Here is a 25,331-nt window from a genome sequence, read left to right as displayed (position 1 = left end):
CAGGGTTAAGGAGCAAGAATCCAGTGGGTTTGGAGAGGCCCGTTGAAAGAACAGCACACGGCCTGGCCGCTGCTCTCTTGTTGCTCCCGAGGCCCAGCTCTGCCCAACTAGTGCCGGACAAAGAGGGTGCTTTCAAGGCTCTGTAAATAGCCTATTGTGCAGGGGAAGAGGTGGAGCAAGGAAAGGCAGTGTCTTGCCAGCTCGGCCTGCTGCTTTAAGGCGAGATGTCAGGACTTTCTCATTTGCTACTGCCAGGGCAAGGGTGCTATTTAGGTGATCTTGTCGGAGCGCTTCATTCCTGGTGAAGTAGTCCATCAAACCGCTGTTACTCAACTGGATGAAAGCTTGAGGACCTTTAGAAGGAGAGAAACATCCAACTCACCCATTTTGGGGGTTTATAAATGACACAAAGAAAATAAAATGCTAATGTAAGTATCTATTTGCAGAATCACCAGAGCTCTGTGTGTGTGTGTGTGTGTGTGTCCTTAGAAAATGATGCTCTTGCGAGTCACACAGAAAGTGACCCTGAGCCACTCTTTTCCTGGTGCAAATAGAATGGTAAGAGGTGAACCTTTGTGTACAGTGGGTCTTGAACCCGCATGCTCTGAGGCTGAGGTGAAGGAGGGAGATGCTGGCAGCTCTGTAGGACACGGAGGGTAAGATGGATTTCAGACGCTGAGCTCTCCTATTAATAATACCATGGCCTGTCCCTGGTGGCTCAGATGGTAAAGCGTCTGCCTACAGTGCGGGAGACCCAGGTTCGATCCCTGGGTTAGAAAGGTCTCCTGGAGAAGGAAATGGCAACCCACTCCAGTACTCTTGCCTGGAAAATCCCATGGATGGAGGAGCCTGGTAGGCTACAGTCCATGGGGTCGCAAAGAGTCGGACACGACTGAGCGACTTCATTTCACTTCACTTCACTTCTGTGTGTGCTGGAGGGATCTGTAGGGGCTGCCTACTGTCATGATTCCTAACCTGGGGGGTGGACTGCAGGGACCTTGTGAGCCCCAGGTGCACAGAAGAGTGTGCATGTCCCGAGTGGAGAGAGTCGGCTGCCCAGCAGAGAGTAAGAATGAATCCTGTCGAGGAAAAAGTGTTAATGTAGTTGGATTGGTGTCCACATCTTGGGAGATACCTTTGGGAATCCTTGGAAATGTCCAGCCTCAGTTTCCTCATCAGATTTTATATTGTGATGTTTAGATAAGACACACGACGTGAAAACCTTTCCAAAACACAGAGTTGATCCTGTGTCATTTCTCTCTTTTTCCCATAGTTCAAGCAGCTGGATACTAGGACTTGTGTTTTTCGGCAGTCGTGCAGTTGGTTTTGATTCCCCTGCCTCCACATCTGTTTCCATGTATTTAAAGGCTTCCTTCACTCTAGTTCTTTGTGTTGAGCTCCTGCCAGGTTTTTGCCACCCTGGGGATGCTCCCTGTCATCCATAGTTTTAGACTCCAGCTCTATAGGAGAGTCAAAATACTCAACTGAGCGAGCTCACGTTCTGTAGCTGTGGGAGTAGCTTTAGAGAAGGAGAGGCAGGCTGTCACTAGTCCTGTGTTTTCAAGAAATACTGGCTGCTTAAGCCTTTAAGCCGATTGAATCATGTTCTTAGCAAGCAGTACCATGATTATATGGCTTGGCTATAAAAACTTCTTGAGATGATGATGTAGAAATTTGCTTTTGAAAAAAATTAGGGAAACTCTTCCAACTAAAACACCATTAGAATAGTAATAAAATCTGGCTTTTATTTATTTTACTACCACTTATTGACTAGTATGTGTGTCTTTTGATACTTATAGAAGACCTGATACAACTGTTTTAAAGCCTGGTGTTTGTGTTCACCTTGAGCATTTAAAGGCTATTTATTGTGGGCAATTTTCTTTGCATGTAGGTCTGCCTCCATTTCTAAATAGCCTAAGAGCCTTTTCCTTAAAAGTAGTTAACCAGAAGGGAAATGATTTATAATGCCCCCCTTTCACATTTAAGAGTTGTTCCTTATGTGGGCCTGTATGAGATATTGCCTTTGTTCTTCACTGCGTGGACTATAGTTTTCCCATGTACAGCGTTAGCCAGTTTGTTCAGCAGAGTTGATTTGCACCTTTTTACCTGGCTGCTGTCTAAGAAGTGTGAATTAAACTGATACTGAAGCTCCAATACTTTGGCCACCTGGTGTGAAGAGCCAGCTCATTGGAAAAAGACCTGGATGCTGGGAAAGACTGAGGGCAAGAGGAGAAGGGGGTGACAGAGGATGAGATGGTGGATGACATCACCAAGTCAATAGACATGAGTTTGAGCAAGCTCTGGGAGATGGTGAAGGACAGTGAAGCCTGGTGTGATGCAGTTCATGGGGTTGCAAAGAGGAGGACACGGTTAAGTGACTGAACAGCAACGATAAACTTGTCGTCACCCAGTAAGGATAAGAGTTTAGCTGGATTTAACTCCTTAGCCTTACAGATTAGTACCTAATAAAATGTTTTTGCAGGGATGCTACTGAATCAGCAATTTTCTGTTTTTTTTTTTTTCTTTCCTAGACTTATTTCTAGAAATAGACATTTCTTTTTTAGTACAATGCTGGCTGCTTGTAGCTTGGCTATTACCAATGCTTAAGATAAAAAAGTTAATCACTTGTTTATGACAGTGTTTGTTTATGGGGGGATGATTTAATATTCTCACACAGGGCTGTGAGTCTGTTGAACAACTCCTATAAATTCACATGATCTAGGTTTTATGAAAATGATTTCAGGGACTTTGGGGAGATAGGAGGGAAGGGCAGGGATGTGTGTAATAAACTTGAAGTGCCATGGGTGATAAAGACAGCCAGAATGATTGGAGGGAAAAGGAGGTATGCACGTTTTATGTATAATGTTTCTGTGCATCCGTGGAATTGCAGTACTGTTTATGAAATCTAACTGCTCGGGGCTACTAGGACCTGGACTCTCTCTGCCTATCCTTAAAGTCTCGGTGTCAACACCCTCTCCTCAGAGGGGTCTTCCCTGATCACTGGATCTTAACAGCGCTAACACTTACCCCACCTGCAAACAGATAACTGCTTTTTTTAAGTTTGTATCTCCCTCATTTGAACTTGGGCAAACTCCGGAAGATGGTGAGGGACAGGGAAGCCTGGCGTGGTGCAGTCCATGGGGTCACAAAGAGTCGGACATGACTTGGTGACTGAACAACAGCAATCTCCCCCAATAGCTCTCTCATTGAGAGCCGTGACCAGGTCATGGGCACCGTCTTCCTTAGTGTAGGCCCTTAGCCTACACTAGATGCTTACATTTGGTGAATGGCTGGGGTAGGTCAGTTCGAGCTATGAATTCATCTAGAAGAAATCTGCTGTCAGTGTTTGGCTGACAATCAGTTCCTTTCTTGATCTGTCTCATGTCTGTTTGACATGACCACCCAGCATCTGATCATTCATTTCAGTGTTTTGTTTTGTTTTTTAAATATGCCCATTGTCTCTCTTGACTGGGGAGGCGAGCAGAAAGAAACCAGTGTCTGCCTTTGGAACTGGCACCAGCAGTGACACTAACCGATGCCTGTCCCTGCCCATGGGTGGAGCAGTGGGGTGACTGCTCCCAGCTGCTTATTGGCCCACCCTCCACCGTCTGTTCTCCTGAGAAGTCACGTATGGATTTTGTCTGCTAGTTACCTTTAGCCCAGTGGGCAGCAGCGCAGGACTGGGCATGTGACGAATGCCCGGAGAGACCTTGGCAGGCTGTGCAGGCAACGGCTGAGCGCGTACACCCCCAGCCCCGCCCCACCCCCGTGTCCTGGTCCCTTTCTGAGGTTGGTGTGTCACCCAGCAGTCAGCTGTCGGTGGCACAGATGGTGAGTGCTTTCTCTCCACAGTTGTGACCTGAAGAAATGCACTTAACCTGCTTCTTCTCTGTTGTTGTGTTAAAGCTGGAAATTGTCTGTGTCTGTGTATATGTGTGTGTGTTTTCTGTACGCCTGCACCGGGCTGTGGGACCACAAGGCTGGATGTGACATTGCCTTCTAGAAGTACTGATGACCAGGGAAAGTTCTTGGTATCCTGTGACTGTGAAGATATTTATACAATAATATAGATTTAAATTTGAAGAGGATTTCTGTATCTGAGGGGAAAAAAACTATTTTCAGTCTTGGGACCTAGTTATTTAAAAGAACATATAGTAAGGAGCTCAAACATACTATCTGAATTTATGATTTAAAGGTTACCACTTACCGCATTACGGGGGAGTTTTTTGAGAAAAGTCTTTTAGATAGTTTACTAGGATTTCCTACCATATGTATGCCAAACATACTTGAGAGTAGTTACTGATCAGTCATTTTTAATTAGAATTATTATTTGTTCTCTGTACTGTACATTAATTTTTTATATCATTATATATATATAAATTGTCTATAATATTTAGTTAGAGGCTTTTCTGTATGTGTGTGTGTGTGTGTGTGTGTGTGTGTGTGTTTGTATGGGCTGTTCATCTGATTTTCTTCTGTGTGTTTTGGCTTCTTAATTTTGCATGTAAAGTCCTTGTAGATAAGTGTCAATTTTTAGTACCTGTGTCTCTTATTGTTCCTCATGCAGGAGAAATATAGAATATTAGTAGAGAAAATAATAATAATGCCCGGCTTAATTGAACACATTGTGGTGCCTTGCACCATTCTAAATTCTTTATGTGAACCATTTAGTCCTTATAAAAGCCCTACGAGATAGGTGCTGTTTTTACCGATGAGAAGACTGAGGACAGAGGGGAGTGATTTGTCCCCAGTTATTCAGCGAATGAACTGGGGAGGCAGGATTTGGCTCTGGAATCTGGGATCTTAAGTACTATTTGACACTTTCTTTAAAATACTATTCTGTAATCTCTCTAGATATTTGCTGAATGAATATCTCTAGATATTTATGCACACCCTTTTATTATTTAGCTATAATAGCTTGAGGAATATAAAAGACACTGTTTTACCAGGATAACTGACTCCAGTTTCCCCTACATCTACGTGGCTGCTTTTATGCTACAAAGAGTGTGGGGAAGGTGAGAGACACCCCACACACACCCCGAAACCCAGCGTGACCTGTTTCACCAGCTGGGGAGCTTGTGCTGCGTTTTGTGAGAAGACGTGAAAACTGATGGCCCTCGGGTGGTTTGGGCGTGTGTCTGCCTCTCTGTCCTTCTCCCCATCTGCCTTGATAATGAGAGTTGAGTGTGTTTGATCAGGTGGAAGAGAACAGGGAGAGAATGTAAGACAAAAAAATGGTAACTCATGCCCCTTATGTTAACATTTTACAGCAAGAATTCTGAGTGGCTAAGTCTTTTGAATGTGGATAATGAGAACTTGACGCAAGCTGACAGAGTAAAATGAATTCCTAAAGTGCTTTTAGAAAAGTGAGATTTGCCAGCCAGGAGAAAACGGCCTGAGCTATCAGCCCATGGCTCTAATGCCCCCGTTGATGAGCCAACCATCAAGTTGATGGTCATCGGCCTTGGGGAGTTTGTAACAGCATCCCTCCTCCCTGGAATGAACATGACCTTTTTCTCTCCCACAGATTGTGGCTTAGGACACTGCCAGCCCAGGATGATGCAAGCCCACGAGCTGTTCCGGTACTTTCGGCTGCCAGAGCTGGTTGACTTCCGGCAATACGTGCGCACCCTTCCAACCAACACGCTCATGGGCTTCGGGGCGTTTGCCGCGCTCACCACCTTCTGGTACGCCACGCGGCCACGGGCCCTGAAGCCTCCATGCGACCTGGCCATGCAGTCAGTGGAGGTGCCGGTAAGTGGAACCTCGCCGCCCCCAGGTTTCCTGCCTCTCTCCCCAGTTTCTAGGCCCCATCACGGTGACATCCAGCAGGATCACAAGCCCAAGCAAATATTTGTTCTCCAGGGCACTTTGCAATCTGAAATGTGCTCCCCAGACAGAACTTCAGCAGCAATGAGAGGAAGAGGTCAAAATATAGGGCAGAGGGATGCGTGTGGCGGTGCTGGTTAGGTGTCTGCCCACGTCACACAGAGCAGAGGCTCATCCCCAAATTGTATGGGGCTTCTGCGCAGCGCTGGGCAGTGTGCTTTGCCCAGAGGGCCCTGAGAGGGGAGAAGACAAGCACAGGGTCCCCTCCCTCAGCCAAGAAGAGAGTTGTTAGTCATTAGAGAAAGAAGGATTTCACCTGTGATTGTCTGATACCTGGAGAATATCATGCAGAGCTGGAAAGGGACTCGGGCATTTCTACTAATGATAGAATGAGGCCAGTCTAGGAGCCTTCAGGAATAATGGAGCCACAGAATTTAGGATGGGTGAGAAAACACAAGGACATTCGAGAAGTTGAGTTCAGTACCGCGGTTGTCGTTTAACTTGGGCGGACGAAAGGTCATGCTCTCGTTGTAAAACTCTAGGCAGTGAGTGGTTTTCCATAATTAGGGCTTCCTGGGTGGGATGAGAGGGCAGTCTAAAGGTTCTTCCAGAAGGATTCTTTTCTCAGTGCGCCCGCTCTACCTTCCTGTCCTCGCGCATCTCTTAAAAGGTCAGCAGCAAAGATGAAGCAACCTGGCGTTCGCAGATGCTTTGACTCTTCACCTGCTCTCTGCTTTGACGTTTCCTGCTTTCCCCTCCCCAAGTCAGAGTGCATTTTCAGGACTTATGACTTGCAAAAGAACAACATTGTGAAAGACAGAATCACCTCATTTACTTTTAGCTATGTGGTAGAAGGTCACCCGCCCCGCCCCCCAACCCAGGCTGATCGCCATGAGGGGGAGAGTGTGTCCTTCCAAATAAACTCGTGCCCGATTAATACCTTTTTGTTATTTAAAGGGTTTCACTTCTTTGTTTAATTTCAGACTCTCTTGGATTCATTAATGTGAAACTCCTAAAATATATAGACGATATCAGTCTAATTCATGCCAAAATATAAAAATAGAATGAACTATTGTTGAGGCAAGTTGATTTTGTACTCCATTTCTAGTTAGAAGATGAACTTGGTATTTCACAACAACAAGATCCGATGCTGTAAAGAGCAATATTGCACAGGAACCTGGAATGTCAGGTCCAGGAATCAAGGCAAATTGGAAGTGGTCAAACAAGAGATGGCAAGAGTGAACATCGACATTCTAGGAATCAGCGAACTAAAATGGACTGGAATGGGTGAATTTAACTCAGATGACTATTACATCTACTACTGCGGGCAGGAATCCCTCAGAAGAAATGGAGTAGCTATCATGGTCAACAAAAGAGTCTGAAATGCAGTACTTGGATGCAATCTCAAAAATGACAGAATGATCTCTGTTCGTCTCCAAGGCAAACCATTCAATATCACAGTTATCCAAGTCTGCCCCAACCAGTAACACTGAAGAAACTGAAGTTGAACAGTTTTATGAAGACCTACAAGATCTTTTAGAACTAACACCCAAGAAAGATGTCCTTTTCATTATCGGGGACTGGAATGCAAAAGTAGGAAGTCAAGAAACACCTGGAGTAACAGGCAAATTTGGCCTTGGAATGTGGAATGAAGCAGGGCAAAGACTAATAGAGTTTTGCCAAGAAAATACACTGGTCATAGCAAACACCCTCTTCCAACAACACAAGAGAAGACTCTACACATGGACATCACCAGAGGTCAACACTGAAATCAGATTGATTATATTCTTTGCAGCCAAAGATGGAGATGCTCTATAGAGTCATCAAAAACAAGACTGGGAGCTGACTGTGGCTCAGATCATGAACTCCTTATTGCCAAATTCAGACTTCAATTGAAGAAAGTAGCGAAAACCACTAGACCATTCAGGTATGACCTAAATCAAATCCCTTATGATTATACAGTGGAAGTGAGAAATAGATTTAAGGGTCTAGATCTGATAGATAGAGTGCCTGATGAACTATGGAATGAGGTTCGTGACATTGTACAGGAGACAGGGATCAAGACCATCCTCATGGAAAAGAAATGCGAAAAAGCAAAATGGCTGTCTGGGAAGGCCTTACAAATAGCTGTGAAAAGAAGAGAGGCGAAAAGCAAAGGAGAAAAGGAAAGATATAAGCATCTGAATGCAGAATTCCAAAGAATAGCAAGAAGAGATAAGAAAGCCTTCTTCAGCGATCAATGCAAAGAAATAGAGGAAAACAATAGAATGGGAAAGACTAGAGATCTCTTCAAGAAAATTAGAGATACTAAGGGAACATTTCATGCAAAGATGGGCTCGATAAAGGACAGAAATGGTCTGGACCTAACAGAAACAGAAGATATTAAGAAGAGGTGGCAAGAATACACGGAAGAACTGTACAAAAAAGATCTTCACGACCCAAATAATCATGATGATGTGATCACTAATCTAGAGCCAGACATCTTGGAATGTGAAGTCAAGTGGGCCTTGGAAAGCATCACTACGAACAAAGCTAGTGGAGGTGATGGAATTCCAGTTGAGCTGTTTCAAATTCTGAAAGATGATGCTGTGAAAGTGCTGCACTCAGTATGCCAGCAAATTTGGAAAACTCAGCAGTGGCCACAGGACTGGAAAAGGTCAGTTTTCATTCCAATTCCAAAGAAAGGCAATGCAAAAGAATGCTCAAACTACCACACAATTGCACTCATCTCACATGCTAGTAAATAGTAATGCTCAAAATTCTCCAAGCCAGGCTTCAGCAGTACGTGAACTGTGAACTCCCTGATGTTCAAGTTGGTTTTAGAAAAGGCAGAGGAACCAGAGATCAAATTGCCAACATCCACTGGATCATCGAAAAAGCAAGAGAGTTCCAGAAAAACATCTATTTCTGCTTTATTGACTATGCCAAAGCCTTTGACTGTGTGGATCACAGTAAATTGTGGAAAATTCTTCAAGAGATGGGAAACCAGACCACCTAACCTGCCTCTTGAGAAATCTGTATGCAGGTCAGGAAGCAACAGTTAGAACTGGACATGGAACAACAGACTGGTTCCAAATAGGAAAAGGAGTACGTCAAGGCTGTATATTGTCACCCTGTTTATTTAACTTATATGCAGAGTACATCATGAGAAACGCTGGACTGGAAGAAATACAAGCTGGAATCAAGATTGCCGGGAGGAATATCAATAACCTCAGATATGCAGATGACACCACCCTTATGGCAGAAAGTGAAGAGGAACTAAAAAGCCTCTTGATGAAAGTGAAAGAGGAGAGTGAAAAAGTTGGCTTAAAGCTCAACATTCAGAAAACGAAGATCATGGCATCTGGTCCCATCACTTCATGGGAAATAGATGGGGAAACAGTAGAAACAGTGTCAGACTTTATTTTTGGGGGGGCTCCAAAATCACTGCAGATGGTGACTGCAGCCATGAAATTAAAAGATGCTTACTCCTTGGAAGAAAAGTTATGACCAACCTAGGTAGTATATTCAAAAGCAAAGACATTACTTTGCCAACTAAGGTCTGCCTAGTCAAGGCTATGGTTTTTCCTGTGGTCATGTATGGATGTGAGAGTTGGACTGTAAAGAAGGCTGAGCACCGAAGAATTGATGTGTTTGAACTGTGGTGTTGGAGAAGACTCTTGAGGGTCCCTTGGACTGCACGGAGATCCAACCAGTCCATTCTGAAGGAGATCAGCCCTGGGATTTCTTTGGAAGGAATGATGCTAAAGCTGAAGCTCCAGTACTTTGGCCACCTCATGAGAAGAGTTGACTCATTGGAAAAGACTCTGATGCTGGGAGAGATTGGGGGCAGGAGGAAAAGGGGACAACAGAGATGAGATGGCTGGATGGCATCATGGACTCGGTGGACGTGAGTCTGAGTGAATCCGGGAGCTGGTGATGGACAGGGAGGCCTGGCGTGCTGCGATTCATGGGGTCGCAAAGAGTTGGACATGACTGAGCGACTGAATCGTATACCAATCGTGAGAAGAATTTAATTTTTCCTACTATGTGTGGAGTTTCTGGCATCTCTTCTCTTCTGGCAGAGGACCTGGTGTCTCATCGTAGCGTTGCTATCACTATGAAAACAGTGCTTGGCAAGTGCAACTTTAAGACATTTATAATTTAGCTGTAACTGTAAAAAGTAAAAAAGCCAAATTCTTATTGTATGAGAAATTGGAGAGGCAATGTGTTCTTTAAGTTCCAGCTTAGCCTAAAGTCAATGAGTCTTTTTAAAATAATTGTACATCTTCTTTATAGAACAATTTAAAACTTCAGATAAGCAGAAAGAAAATTAAAATCTCAAATTCTGCTACTTGGTATATGGGCTTCCTGACTTTGCTCTTTGTAGGAATAGTAGATTTAACTCTGATTTTCAGAACTTGTAGGTCTTAGGAAGAGGTACAAAATTTACTTTGCATTTCTAAAAAAGAACTTAAAATATTGAACTTAAGATTAGCTTGGGAGTTATGACACTTAATAATTATAGATGCTTTTATATTGCTAGCATTGTCATATGGGCCTCCAAGGCAGCAATAGGAGCTTAATTCATTAAGTATTAGTCCAGAGCCTGTCTTAGACTGTCATAGGGGCTGATCACCAGATTAAAGTCTCCTTGCTTTGTTCATACTTTGAAGTCAAGTAAGCACCATTTGCACAACCCCACTCTCACACCCCCTCCCATTTCACATGAACAGTTTTTTCACTCTCCTCTTTCCATAAACTTCACGTGGCTATTAAAATGAGAAGAATCTGCCCTTTTGGGGTTTGGCTGCATCTTATCATTATTCACACTGGCTGTTTCCCACTAACACCTTTTTTTTTTTTTTTTTAAAGCAGCAGCACAGAACTTCTGGATAAGTTAAAGTTTCTAAAATTTCCTTTTACAAATCAGGATAATAAAGAAGATGTTAGCACCCTTGCTACAGACTTGTGCCAGAAAGAGGATACAGACACGAGCTATAGCATGGGACAGAGAAGCTGGAGTTGGCCACAGAATCCCAAAAGTCTCTCTTAAATTTTGGAGCCTGGTTTGATCAGGACCCTATCTGGGGTTTCCTGTCTGGGGTGTAGCCCCCAGCTGCAACAGTGCGAGTCCAGGAAGAACTCTTCACAGATTTCTCTGCTTTTCCCCATAACTTTGAGCAGAGCACAGAAGCAAGTTTTTCTGTGTTCCTCTGTTTTATTATTATAATTTTTTTAATCACACTCGAGTGATGAGGGAGTTTTCTGGTTTTAACTGGTTTCAACCTGTTCTCTGGGCTTCCCAGGTGGCTCAGTGGTAAAGAATATGCCTGCCAATTCGGGAGACTTGGGTTCGAGCCCTGGGTGTGAAAGATATGCTGGAGGAAATGGCAACCCACTCCAGTGTTCTTGCCTGGGAAATCCCATAGACAGAGGAGCCTGGGTGGCTACAGTCCCTGAGTTTGCAAGAGCCAGACACAACTTAGTGACTAAAACAACCACCACAAAAGTCTCCTCTGAAATTGAGGTCTCCATCTTCCCCTCGTGAAAACAGTCTTTTCTCGAGTGACCAGAAACCCCGGGGGACTGGTCAGGGCCCAGGCTGTGGTGGTTGCCGTTTCAGGGCATAGGAGAGTGTGTCAGAGCCGGAAAGGACCAGAGAATCGGGGATGTAGCCGAGGCTAGCCCAGTCTGCTCTGCTGGGGCCAGGTAGCCTTGGGCAGGCTCACCCAGCCTGACCTTCAGATTCCTTATCTGGAGAAGAAAAATGACCAGGGCCTTCCCTCCCACCACACTGAGAGGCTGGGTAGATACAGGCAGCATCTAACTGAGCCCAAGAGAAGTGTTCAATAAATGTTGGGTTTCCTTTTCCATAAAGCTCTTCTCTTTGAACCCTCGCATTTTAGAGATGAGAGAACAATGGGAGCCCACCCAGGTGAAATTATATATACCACATAGTAAGAGGAAGATCTGAAACTCTGTTATGCTGCCTCCTAAAGTTACATATTTTAACTTGGATTCTTTGTTCGGGGGTCGGTGGCGGGGGGCGGTGTGTGAGGAGAGAATAAAGCAGAGTAAATAGGGAAGCTTTCAGTTCATGTAGATAAATTTGATGAGCCAGTGGCTGGACCTTCTGAACCCGGGAGCAGACTCTTCTGAAAATGGATTTGCAGGCAAAAGTAGTGGCAGAAATGGAAGGCGGAAAAGGGGCAGGTCAGATAAGAAATGGAATCCGGGATTCCCTACCCGAGTTGGATGTAGGATCAGAAACCGTCAAGGACGGGGTGGAGGTGAGGGCTGGGGGAGGGCCAGAGGACTGGCAGAACCTGGGCGGCAGCAGGCCAAGTGGGTCCTGGTGGCTTCTGCCTTCCCTGAGCCAGGTCAGAGCAGAACTTGTTGCTGAAGGGGTTGTGGGCCAGAGTTTGAGGAGGTTAGGCAACGAACCCATTGCAAAGGATTGATGAGAACCATTGCCACTGTGGAAGGAGGTGGCAGAACCAATCTGAATTCCTGCCATGTCCTGTAGACATTGAGACCGCTATCTTCTTAAATGAAGTCAGGAAGTTTTTTGAGGCCTGCCAGGAGATTGTTGTAGAGTGAAATGAAAGCTCAACTTACCTGTTTTGTTTTGCCCTTAAATATTAGAGAAGGGAATAAATCATAGCAAGTAAAAACTTTTTTATACCTTCCAGTCCTTAGCTTTTAAAGGCTTCATTTGAAGAATATCAGAACTTCTTTTAAAAATGTACCCCAAGGGAGACTTCCCTGGCGGTCCAGTGGTTAGGACTCCACGTTTCCATTGCGGGGGCCTCGGGTTCAGCCTCTGGATGGGGAACTAAGATCTGGCAAGCCACACAGTGCAGCCAAAAATAAAGCTGTACCTCTGGTAATAGCTTAAGAGTCACTGTTTAAACTTGTTACCAGGCCTTGGTTTAGTGTGGGTCCATCTCTCTCTCTCTCTCTTTTTTTTAAATATAAATTTATTTATTTTAATTGGAGGTTAATTATTTTACAATATTGTATTGGTTTTGCCATACATCAACATGTATCTGCCACAGGTATACACGTGTTCCCCATCCTGACCCCCCCTTCCCGTACCATCCTTCTGGGTTGTCTCAGTGCACCAGCCCCAAGCATCCAGTATCGTGCGTTGAACCTGGACTGGTGACTCGTTTCATATATGATATTATACAGTGGGTTCATCTCTTTTAGTAGGCAGACCAAGTTCACTGGGCATGACTCATCTCCCTGTGGGATGACATCACTCCAAATGACCTCATCGCATCCAGGTCACCTGTTGGCTGGGTGACCCTTTCATGTGAAAGGTTGAGATTTAAGCATTCATATGCTGGGGTTTGTATGGTGAGGAACTTACCTTAGCATTTGAATCCTGCTAAAAGTCGAGTATGGAGGCTGTGACCCTCTGGATTCGGTTCTCCCTGCTCACAGAGAGTAGGCATGAGACTGGCATTCGTTCAGCAAGTGCATGGTGTGCACAGGACACAGGAAGAAGAGGCTGCTGCCCCTGAGGAGTGAATGGCCCAGCAGGGAGGACCGCTGTGGAGAGGTCCTTCCTAAGAGTCACACGAGTGACTTATTTTCATGCCATAAAACTAGAACCACGGTTCCTCATCGGAGAACTTGAAGGAAGCAACCTAAATGGAGCACACCAGACCCCTGGAAGCCACATTCAGTAAATTGCAAGGCTTTGAAATTCAACAGTTCCCATCCACTGAGGCCTTCTGGATGCCATGGGTTATCCAGACAAACCTCAGGCTGGGGCCACTGTGACAAGGGATGGCGCTCCTAGTCTGTCTGTACAGGTACCCGTGAGACTGTCACTGAGTAGGATTTCCCCTGTAGCCAGTAGAATCATGCTGTTGACACGTAGGCATGGGTGTAAAGACCCACTTGCAAACTGGCAAAGCAGTTTCTGCACAAGAAGAGAGTGTTGTTTAAAAGTTTGTATGAAGTTCTTACTCTGGACTTATGGAGACAAAAGGGTGATGACAGTGCCCCCCCCCAAAAAAGAGAGTTGAACTCCTAGAACCACTGAGTAGAATGGTGGTTGTCAGGGCTTGAGGGTGGTGGTGGACGGAACTGGGAGAGGTGGGTGAAAGGGTTCAAGCTGTCAGCTGTCAGAGGAATAAGGTCTGAGGATCTAATGTATGTCAAGGTGAAGCTGATACACTGTATCGTATAATTGAAATTTGCTGAGAGTAGAACTTAGGTGTCCCTGGTGGCTCAGTTGGTAAAGAATTTGCCTGCAATGATGTAGGTTTGATCCCTGGGTCAGGAAGGTCACCTGGAGAAGGATCTTCTCCAATAATGGCAACCCAGTCCAGTATTCTTGCCTGGAGAGTTCCATGGACGAAGGAACCTGGTGGGCTGTAATCCATGGGGTTGCAAAGAATTGGATACAAGTTAGTGAATAAACTACCGCTATGTCATTTATACCTTACCAAAGCTGGAAAAACAAAACAAAACAAACAACAACAAAAAAAACACATCAAGAATGGCGATGCCTTCTGGACCGGAGTGGAGGGAGCTTGAGCAGTTGTTGAGTTGGGCAGGACGGGAGGCAGACGGGGCAGGACCAGCCTTCGGGGAAGCTGCAGGGGAGCAGGGGGAAGGCTGTCCAGGAAGGGCAGGTGCGGCCAGATGGTGGGATCACTCACTCCACTGACTCCAGCCCTGTGGGCTCGTGGAGGACTGGCAGGGCCATCTGCAAGGGGCATTATTAGCCTGACGAGTGTGAGCCAGGTCCTCAACTGGGAGGAAGGGAGGGAGAACAGGGGCAGTCTCATCCCTGCAGTCATTTGTACAGTAAATATGAACATGAATGTGAGCATGATTCTCACCTCCGGAAGCCTGAGAACAGCCAGCTAGCAGGATGTGTGAGACTTTGGAAGAATCCCTGGGTTTGAGGCTCTGGCTTTCTATCTGTCAGGAGTCCTTGTGTAAACCTATATGTGAGCATTGGCGCTCGCTCACTTGCCTTCCCTGACTGCAAGGCTCTAGTCCTTTTACCCCTCAGCTAGTTCTTCCCTGCTGTATGGCTGTGTGTGTGGTCAGGTAAAGAGTGGACAGAGATAAATCCTTCAACCTCATCCCTGGTGACTTTGCTGCTGTGGTTTTCAGAGAATTTTCACGCCCGTTTTCAGGAAACATCACATCTGAGCGTATTTTCCGCCAGCTGTCCTAGCAGTTGGGGCACAGAGGGTGGGATGAAGAGATGGCTGGGAGGGAGTGGATTTGATGAGAAGTGTTTTTCTGGGAGTGTTTTTATACCTGAAGTTAATCTCAGCATCATTTCTAAAACTTACTGGGCTTCTTAATAACAGCTATGAAAAACCTTGCTAACTAGTACTTCTTAACTAAACTATTTAGTGGAAAACTAACTAGTTTCTAATGTGGTTAGATGTGTCTGCTCGCTGGAGAGTGGCCGGTGATTTGAAGGAGGCGTAGAAGCACCCGAGTTGTTCAGGGGGCCGCAGTGTCTGGGTGGGATGAGCTGTGAGGTGAGGGGCGGGAGTCCCAGAGAACTGAAGGCAGAGGGTCTCATCTTTGTGCCAACAATAGACCTCCAGAGTATTAAGGAGCTGCCTTTAGGAATTCAAAGAAAGAATGGTGATTATGTCAGAAATATTTATTTTTTTTAATTTCCGGCTTCCCTTCAGCCAGGAAGAAAGGCTCAAGTTACTTTCTGGGAATACATAGAGTAAAACAAGCCTGAAGACACGACTTGATTTTGTACAGACGATGCTCACGGGCTTCATGAAGCAGGGACCATGTGTACACATACATGACGGAAATGTGTGCTGTAATTTTTTTGAAGTTTAAAAATAGCCTTCCCCACAAGCGGGGTCCACTCCTGTGGAGTGAAAAACAATGGCAGAGATAGGCCTTTGTGAGAGTCTCGGCAAAAACCCTGCCTTGACGGCAGCGTCTAAAAGGCCGAGCAAGTAAGGGAACAGATGTGTTTCCTTCAGACTGTGAGCTAGTGCCTTGAACATTACAAGTGGCAGGCACTCGGAGATGCTACAGGCAGGGGATTTGAATTTGTGACTCAACTCTCTCCCCATCCACAAAGGTGGGAGGGAGCTATTTTTCCCTTGAGGGATTGGCTGGTTTGCTCTGGTGAGGAGCTTGCCCTGCATTTGGTGGCACAGAACTGGTTTGCTAAGTAACCCAACCAGCCTCCCTCACCCCCAGGCAGGTCCTCCCATGGGGACAGGGGCAGCTCAGGAAGTTGGAAACTGGAGAGCAAGCTTGGGAGGGAGGGTGGACAAGGAAGCGCCTTCTGAGGGTTAGAGGAGAGCGATGGAGAACCAGACCCCCAGTCAGCCACCGTGCTCTGGCCCTGAATCCTCCAAGATGGTGGAGGTGGACAGTGTGTGGCAAGTCCCTCAGGCTGGTTTGAAGCTCGCTCCACTGCATTTTAGACGTGGACTGAGACAGGGAGGCCTCCCCAATGTCTGTCTGTTTTCTCATCTGCAAACTGAATACTCCCTTGCTTCCATCTCTCCTGTGCTCACATTTCGATGCCTAGCACCCATTGTAATGGGTGCTTCTGCCCCTTCTTCACTCACTGGGCATGGAGGACCTCGGGAAGCTGGCTGATTCAATGGCGGAGCGTCGGTAGTGAACCTGAGAGTTCGTAGTTTACGTGGTTGCATTTATGTTAGCATAGTGGAGGAGTCTAGCTATTAATACTTTTAAAACTCCCTGTTCATTATCCTGAAAGATCTGGTTGGGAGCATCCCCCGTTGGCTGGTCTTGAATAAAGACCTACTTTGTTCTGTCAGAGATCCCATGTTACTGGCGGGGAGAACGATGGCCAGAGGGCGTCTAGGTCCCTGGATTGGAAAAGCCTCTTTGTGCCTGTTCATGAAAGGTGGTAGGTGATGATGGCCTGGGTAGGTAAGATGCATGGGAAATCTACATGCTGGGGGCTGGGGGAGGTGGAGAAAAAAATCATTCTTTTCCCTCAAGGACCATGGTTCCACCTGCTGCTTTTCTCCCTAGAGATGGATGAGACATTTAAGCCCAGCCAAGTCGTCAGCTGTCTCTTTAGCCATTATCGGCTCTACCTGCCCCCTCTCCGCTGTCTCTTCCTTTCCCTCCCCTATCCCTCCCACTGTCTAGCCCTATCCTTAGAGGGAATAAACCGTAGTAGTAACATAGTGGGTGGTTGACTGTTAGGGCCTATAGTTGTCTATTTTCTAGATCGAGATAAATGGGACCACAATTCATAAAGCTCAGGCCTTTCTATCCTGGAGAAATTCTCAAGGATGTAATTATCTGCTTTTGCATTTAAATAAGGAAGTGACGCAAAATAACTCTCCCCACCAAAGTGTTCCTTTTCCTCAAATTACTGGCCAGAGTTCTAGTCCTGGGAACCATTGGTTCACAGATGGTTCACTGTGATCCTGTCCTCAACTGCCCTCGAGGGGAACTTGAACTTTGATTTCCTAACTCAGCCACGTGGGGAGACCGACCTCTAGAGGAACCTTTGCTTGTATAGCCGAATAACCTCGTGACCGCTGATTTGACTGTAGTGTGGTCACTACCCACTGACTCACTCCTTTTTTGTTAAAACTGGGAAGACTGTAGAAAAACATTAAAGAGGAAATAAAAGACCCATAGTCCTCCGTGACTCAGTGTTACTGGTGATTTCCTGCATATTACACACAGGGTTGTTCTGTATCCCTCTCCCTATTTCTTGAGCACAGCTGAAACCCACACCTCCACACCAGACCTGTAGGATATGTCAGAAGTCCAAAAGGGCCAGATATAGATTTCTTCATTTAAGTAGGTGTTCCTAAAAATAGCTGCATGTACTTGGATAAGCCAGTAGTTAAATGCCCTGCCCTTGAAATGGCTCCGTTTTGTAGCACACGCAGACCTTTGAGCCCCTGCTGTTGTAGCTGTGCAAGCCCACACCTTTGCAGGTGTCACCAAGGTTGCCAGTGCTCAGTGTTTATGGACAGGACTTTAATTCAAGAAGAATGGTGGTGCATGTACATCAACGATGATTTCTTATGGGCATGTGTGATCATCATCATCACCAGTCCATCCTAAAGGAAATCAGTCCTGAATATTCATTGGAAGGACTGATGCTGAAGCTGAAACTCCAATACTTTGGCCACCTGATGCGAAGAACTGACTCATTTGAAAAGACCCTGATGCTGGGAAAGATGGAAGGTGGGAGGAGAAGGGGATGACAGAGGATGAGATGGTTGGATGGCATCACCAACTCAATGGACATGAGTTTGAGTAAACTCTGGGAGTTGGTGATGGACAGGGAAGCCTGGTGTGCTGCAGGCCATGGGTCACGAAGAGTTGGATACAATTGAGCGGCTGAACTGAACTGAACATCATAGAGCAGCAGTTTTCAAAACACAGGCTTTATTGCTTGGTCTCCCCCACTTCCATTTCATTCATCCCTTTTCCTGAAATTACAGAGTATGCCTTACAGTTCGTTGATAATGTGACCTGTCACCCAGCGTTTCACCTATACCTTTTTGGCATAGAATTCATTTACTGCTTCATCTCCAAACTTTTGCTACTTATTCTAATTTCTAATTAGAATAGTAATAAATATTTTGTCCTCGGGTTACTTTGTGAAGAGGATGGCTTTATTTGGGATGTGATTAACTTCTATAACTTTGATTTGACTGTTTTACCAAATAGTCCTGAAGACTACCTTCAAAGTCCTGAAGTTCATATATCACCAGAACGGTAGTGTAACCAGAGTTATTTAGCAAAAGTTGTTATAAAATGATACTCAAGAGCAGTGATTCTCCAAGTAGGAACTGGGGAATTGACCTGCTGTCTTGAAGAGATAGAGTCTGCACATATTCAAAGTTAAACTTAATCTGTTTTGGGCTTCCTTGATGGCTCAGCAGGTAAAGAATCTGCCTGCAGTTCAGGAGACACAGGAGACAGTTTCAACCCCTGGATTGGAAAGATCCCCTGGAGGAGGAGAAGGAAATGGCAACCCACTCCAGTATTCCTGCCTGAAAAATCCCATGGACAGAGGAGCCTGGTGGGCTGCGGTCCAAAGGGTCGCAAGGAGTGAGACACGACTGAACGACTAAGCACGCAAACTTAATCTCTTCTCTCAAACCTACCGCTAAGTCCTAGTGTTTGATTTTGGATAGACTGGAACTGCTGTCCTCACAGGCCTCCAACTCACTCTTGTCCTCCTGCTTCCAGTAACCTGCCAAATCCCACTCATTAGTGCTTAGTGCCTGCAGCATCAGACTTGCCCTGCCCTCATCAGGCCCTGGTCAGCTGGTCTGTCTCCATTGTGTTCTGCAGGCTGCTCACCCTCGTAGATTTCCTTCTAGGAATTACCCTGATCTTCACCACTTCCCTCCTGGGGACCATGTTGTTATTATTCAGTCACTTAGTTGTATCCAACTCTTTGCCACCCCCATGGACTGTATAGCACGCCAAGGCTTCTCTGTCCATGGGATTTCCCAAGCAGGAATATTGGAGTGGTTTGCCATTTCCTTCTCCAGGGAATCTTTCCAACCCAGGGATTGAACCTGGGTCTCCCACGTCTCCTGCATTAGCAGGCAGATTCTTTACCACTGAGTCACCAGGGAAGGCTTAATTTGGGACCATAATGCATCCAAGTGGTGCACCAGATCCCTGAAGGGCTGGCTGAAAGGTGGACTGCTGGATCACACCCCCAGAGTTTCCAACTCAGTAGATCTGGTGAAGAGCTTGCGAACTGCTTTCCCCACGAGGCCCAGGTGTTCCCCTGCCCATACTATGAGGACTTCGGCTCTGGGGTGAGCCAGTGCCCTGTAGATTCCAGGCTTCTCCTCTCTCTCCGTTCCAGCCCCCTCGGTGCTCCTCTCCTCAGCCTGTACTCCATAGAGTCCCTCCAGTCATGTAGGGATGAGGAGTCCATGCACATCCGTACATGTTATAGCTGATGATGGTAACTAGTAGATGCTACATGGGAAACTGACATTCCTAACAGATTATAGGGTAGTTGGCAAAGAGGAAAAACAGTAGACATGATCTCCAAAAGAATATAGATAAGGTGATGGAAGTAAAACTGAACGGTGTGTCATTTCCCCAAGACCAGACAGAATCAATCCTTTATCTGCCAGTGGCTATGGTTTGAGTATCATCCCAGTTGTGTCCAAGGGTTTGGTTTCCAGTCCTCAGACTCCTCAGCCTCGTCTGACAAGACCAATGCTTATAAGTCTGTGAGCCCCTTTGAGCCCCTTTTCCTTTCCCTCCGTCACTTCCTTTTCCCAGGGGTCTGTGTAGCTTAGTCGGTAAAGCATCTGCCTGCAATACGGGAGACCTGGGTTCAGTTCCTGAGACTGGGTTCAATTCCTGGGTCAGGAAGATCCCCTGGAGAAGGGAATGGCAACCCACTCCAGTATTGTTGCCTGGAGAATCCCACGGACAGGGGAGCCTGGCTGGCTACAGGTCATGGAATCACAAGAGTCGGACACGACTAAGCACTATCTTTCTTTCTTCTTTCTTTCTTCCTGGACGGACATGGGCCCAGCCTTGCTTCTCTGAGCGCTTGTCCCAGGTGGAGGATTTATGTCAGACACCAGCGCATCCGGCCCTGGAGTCCATGCAGCAAACGCTCACCCCTCCCAGGCCCTGGAGGGGATTGAGGGTGCACACGGTAGACATTTTCTTTTTAATGCTTTCTTCTGACCTTCTGTCTGTCTGTCTTTTTTCCCAGGGCAGTGATGGTGCCCGGAGATCCACACTCCTGGACAGTGACGAGCCCCTGGTGTATTTCTACGATGATGTCAGAACGTTATACCAAGGTTTCCAGAGGGGCATACAGGTGTCCAGTAAGCATCGGCCTGAATCTGTGCAATTAGCGCTTCAGGTTTTTCCTTTCGACAGAGGGGTCTTTCTTCAAGAAGCCGTATTTGCTCACAACTCTCTCCAATACAGCCTGGCTCCCAGCTCCCTGTCTCCTCCTGTTAACTTCTGCAGAGCGAGTCCCCCCCGCACACAGGTCCCATCGGGTGTGGCCCATGGTCAAGGCATTTCTGCAGTCACATGCGGCGTGTTTCATGGAGAGTCACACATCCGTTAGCTCCGTACAGGCTCTGACGTTTCCTGCATAAAGAGACCTGTTTAACCGGGCCTGATCCAACATTTCTCAAGCTTGCTTAACCAGGAGACCCATATTTTGAGAAATAAACATTGATACCCAAGGAAGTGGGATTCCATCAGAGACACTTGAGGGATATTGGCTCACGAGACTGCCCTTCATCTCTGACGGTGGCACCAGAGACCCCGGGTACCTGGCAGCCACGCCATCTCCCTCCTGCCCCATGTGAGAAACAAAATAGAAGTAGAGAAGCAAAACTCAGACCCAAACCCAGGGGGAAAGTGCGTCCGATCTGAATTCATTGTTTCACACCTGAGGACCACTTTGTGGAATGAAGGATACAAATGAGAACCTAGGAATATCTAGGCATGTTTAGCCCATCGTTTATTCTTTCATTTGTTTTCTTCTTTTAGATAATGGCCCTTGTTTAGGCTCTCGGAAACCAGACCAACCCTATGAATGGCTTTCATACAAACAGGTGAGTTTTCCGGCTCTGTGGATGCCTCACGTGAGCCATAGGGTGGGAACACGGCAGTTCTTGGAGCCTCTGAAGTTTGGGTTGGAAGGTTTCTATGGAGTGTAGATGCCGACCTGGCTCAGGGCTTTAGAACAGACGTGCAGCATCCCGAGACATTAAACACACAGATTTGGGGAACACTAGATCAGTAATTGAATGGGTGGTTCAAAGTAGTCTATTTTAGAACTGCTGTGGGTGTGTTGTGGAGTACAGTATAAGTTTTAAAATAAAATGCTAGAGGATTCTCTGGCAGTCCAGAGGTTACGGCTCTGAGCTCTCACTGCCAAGGGCCCAGGTTCAATCCCTGGTCAAGAAGCTAAGATCCCAGAAGCCGTGCAGTGTAGCCAAACAAATAAATAAAATGCTAGAAATGTGCTTGAAGCAGATGGCTCTTCTACCAGACCCCACAGGAGGATAAAATTACTTACTCCTTTCTGTCTTGAGGGTGCTGGACAAATACAGATGCCCCAGTGTAGAGGAGCCCTCTCATTTTATAGATGAGAGAAAATGGACCCCAGGCAGGGCTGGGACTCACCCCTGGTCACAGCTGAACCAGGGCCAGGAGGGAGGCCCACGCCATCTGTTGTAAGGAGTCTCCAAAGCATCATACTGATCCTGGGGTGACCTTTAACCCGAGGGCAGCATGGAGAGCAGCAGAGATGACACCTGCGCAATCGGACAAACATGGAGGCGGCTGGGACCTGGGCCATCTCACTCCTGTCACTCTGGTCCCAGCAGGTCCATGGCTTTTAACTGTACATAGTAGTTTGCAGATGGCTGGTAGCAGAGCAGGAAGGCTTGCTCCTTTTTTTTTGTTTGTTTGTATCGTGATTACAACAAGTCTAGTTGCTCCTGACTCTGCCCAGTTCAAGGCAGCACCCCCGAGACAACACGGGAGCCAATGGGGGCATCCGCTTTGCTGCCTTGTGCTTCTAGCGCAACTGTCCAGAGCGCTCCCTGGAGTAGGGGCAGGACGCAGAGGACCAATCCCCCTTCTGTGGCTGGGGCTCTGGGTAGTTGATGTGTCCTGGGAAGGGGTGGGGGTGTATGAAGTGGATTGTCGTTAGGATCTGCAAAACCAGCCTGTGGGAAAATGCTTCCTGGTCCTCCCACATCTGAGGATCAATGAAATGCAAAAGGCAAGAGAAATAGAGGCAGAGATAAAGAGAGACAGACAAGACAGCTTCGCATTCCTTGCTTGTAGGAATCACGAGCTGAAGGTCTGGTGAGCAGAGAGACTGCTGTTTTTATTTTCCCTTAACAGAGCCAAATAGTAGTTTTCCATCGAAATAGTAGTTTTCAGATCCTTCATTTTCACAAGTGGTGTAAAAGCAGTTCATGTTTGTTGGAGATTTAACATTGCACAGCGGTCTTCAGGCCTCACAGAATCTGCCAGTGCTTCTGGTTTGCATCATCTTCTTGTCATGTTACTGTTTTGTGCGGGTCTCAGCCTGTCAATAATCAGTATTGTGGCTGGGCCAGCCCTTGTAGTTCATAAGATGATTGCAAGATGCCCTTCAGCAATAACTATAAGAAACTCGGAAAAAATAAAGCTTTCTTACTACAAGACTTGGAAAATACACAGCACACCTGGGCCTCACAAGTGAGGTCTCTGGTAGGGGGAGAGAGAGTGCAGAGCACCTGGGGTTTTGCTTTATTGGGGTCAATATCCTCCCGTGGGATCTGGGTTCATTCTTACTGATGAATTTAAAGCACAAGAGCAGTAACTTAAAGCACAGGAAAAAGAAAAAACAAGTGGCCCAAGTGGGCAGTTATCCGCATCAACCAAGATCTCTAAAACAAAGGAGGCTTGTTTAGGAGGGGGCCTGGCTCCTTATCTTTTTTGTGGCTGGCGATGTATCAGCCTTGGAAGTGGATGCATCAGCCATCAAAGCATAAGGCAGGTGCTTGGACTACCAAATAAGAGAAAACCAAACCCTTGGGCTTTACACTACCCTTTCTTATAGTAATATGTTCCTGTATAGCTTCTGTTATATGTTGACTGCCAGAGGGGAAATAGGTCCCCCGCCAACGGGATGTTTGAGGCAGGTTGAAAATCCCTGGGGTTTCAGAAGGTGTTTTGTACATTTCAGACAGAGACCAGTGAAGATGAAAAAGTAGACTGAAGCTAACTTTGGATGTGTGTATTTAAATCATTTTCCCCCCAGCCCAGTGATTCTGAGCTTTGGGGGTTAGGAATCCCTGTAAAGCTTTTCAAGGAAACGTCTGGACCATCTTTCTAGAGACCCAAGTGTGTGCATAGAATCCAGTAAGCTCTGCAGACCATCTAAGCACTCACAGGTTCCCAGCCCTTACAAACAAGCAAGAGTTGTGAAGCAGTCCCTGGGGTATGGGAGAATAAGCATGTTAATGCCTTCTTGCTGTCACTCTTACTGCCATTGGCAGAGCAGGGATGGCACCATGTCCCCGAACCAACAGGCTTCTGGAGCAGCATCAGGTGTGGTTCTGTTCTCTGCAGGCGTGGGTGTGGATTTAAAGTGCTCCTGATAATTTACCAACCAAGAATAAAGAATTCCAAATTAACATTAAAAAAAATTTTTTTAAGTTCACTTGGGGTAGGAATGAGGAGAGGATGGGAAATTGGGGTAGGTAGATAGTCTTGCCTGTTTTTACTTAGTTGTAATTAATAGTGTACATTTTGTATTCATTTATCTTAAAATTGTAACAGACACTCAAGTTTGATATGGTTTTTTGTAATTGTAGTGTTTACTGGTGTAGAGCATTTTATTAGATTTACCATCATTTACTTGATCATCCAGCCATTGGTCTTTTTTTCTCCTAAACTTTTATGACTTTACATAATTTTGAAATACATATATTTGTACCTAAAGTCTTTTCGAACTTCCCTTTAGGACTGGATTATTTCGTAAGAACTAATTCTCAAGAACAGAGTTGTGGAGCCTAATGATTAGAACTCATCCTTATTTTCCAAAGGTCTCCCCCAAACTTGTCCTTTCTGTGTTTATAACAAAGGACAAGTTTCAGCTTCTTCATCGCTGTTTATAAACACAGACCCAAAATTCTGTGTCCCTGGGTTGCTTTTGTAAAACTAAAGTATAAAACAGAAACTCTGACGTGGATCGTGTGTGACCTGGCAGCTGTTGCGGTGAGATTGATTTGCTTTGCAGAGGGAGCTGTGTGATCAGTCCCCTCACCATGAGTTCTGGAAAGTCAAACCTTGAACTTTACAAAAATTTGTAACTAAAGGGATATCTGTCTACCCCTGTTCCTTCTCTCTGGGCAGAACTGCTTCTTGGTGAAGATATTAGGCTCGGCCGTCACGGGAAGCTGTGTTCCTTGAGTTGGACCTGATGCTGTTCCTGACTGATTTTTCTCCTCTGTTGTAGGTTGCAGACATGTCAGAGTGTGTGGGCTCGGCACTGCTTCACAAGGGCTTCAAGGCAGCCCCAGACAAGTTCATCGGCATCTTCGCTCAGAACAGACCTGAGGTAGTAACCGTTAGGGGCTGGGCAACCACAGCTCAGAGAATTCTCCATGCAAGAGTCAGTTAGGGTTCACACCTGCCTCTGCCTCAGACCAGATTCTGTGGTCTAATCACCACCAACATAGCTCTTTGTTGTGCCTTAGAGAGTTACATGTATGAAAACCCAAAGCAGGTCTTTCTTAGCCTTTAAGTAGGGGGAAAAATAATTTTTTTTTTTTAAACCAGGTCCCCAAACAGAAACTGACAAAGAAAGTCTTTGCTATATAAACAAATAAAAACAAATAGCTAACAAAAATGTCTTCCCACTTTAAGGACTTCCTCTGTGGTTAGAATAATAGTATTAGTCAATGACAGAGGAACTTGGGGACGTTTTTATCAGTAGCAAACTCACGCCTTTTCTTTCTGAAAGGTCTAGGCTTTCCCCC

At 46.0% G+C, this 25,331-nt stretch overlaps 1 protein-coding gene across 4 annotated transcripts in view; it reads left to right on the top strand.

The window, feature by feature from the left end:
- Window positions 1-25,331, top strand: part of ACSL1 (acyl-CoA synthetase long chain family member 1) — a 65,724-nt gene that overhangs the window by 16,186 nt on the left and 24,207 nt on the right. For 2 of the 4 annotated variants that reach the window (XM_069572909.1, XM_069572910.1), the window contains exons 2-5: window positions 5,528-5,754; window positions 20,540-20,654; window positions 21,337-21,401; window positions 24,809-24,910. In XM_069572909.1, coding sequence (XP_069429010.1) covers window positions 5,557-5,754; window positions 20,540-20,654; window positions 21,337-21,401; window positions 24,809-24,910 — 480 coding nt within the window. In that variant the 5' untranslated portion in view covers window positions 5,528-5,556. Of the gene's footprint in view, window positions 1-3,596; window positions 3,832-5,527; window positions 5,755-20,539; window positions 20,655-21,336; window positions 21,402-24,808; window positions 24,911-25,331 lie in introns of those variants that run through there. The other 2 variants (XM_069572912.1, XM_069572911.1) reach the window with 2 other exon arrangements.

The sequence above is a fragment of the Ovis canadensis genome, chromosome 26 (assembly GCF_042477335.2).
Source record: "Ovis canadensis isolate MfBH-ARS-UI-01 breed Bighorn chromosome 26, ARS-UI_OviCan_v2, whole genome shotgun sequence".
In the NCBI taxonomy this organism is placed as follows: Eukaryota; Metazoa; Chordata; class Mammalia; order Artiodactyla; family Bovidae; genus Ovis; species Ovis canadensis.
Note: the sequence above shows the minus strand (reverse complement) of the source record. Positions and strands in the feature narration are given on the sequence as shown.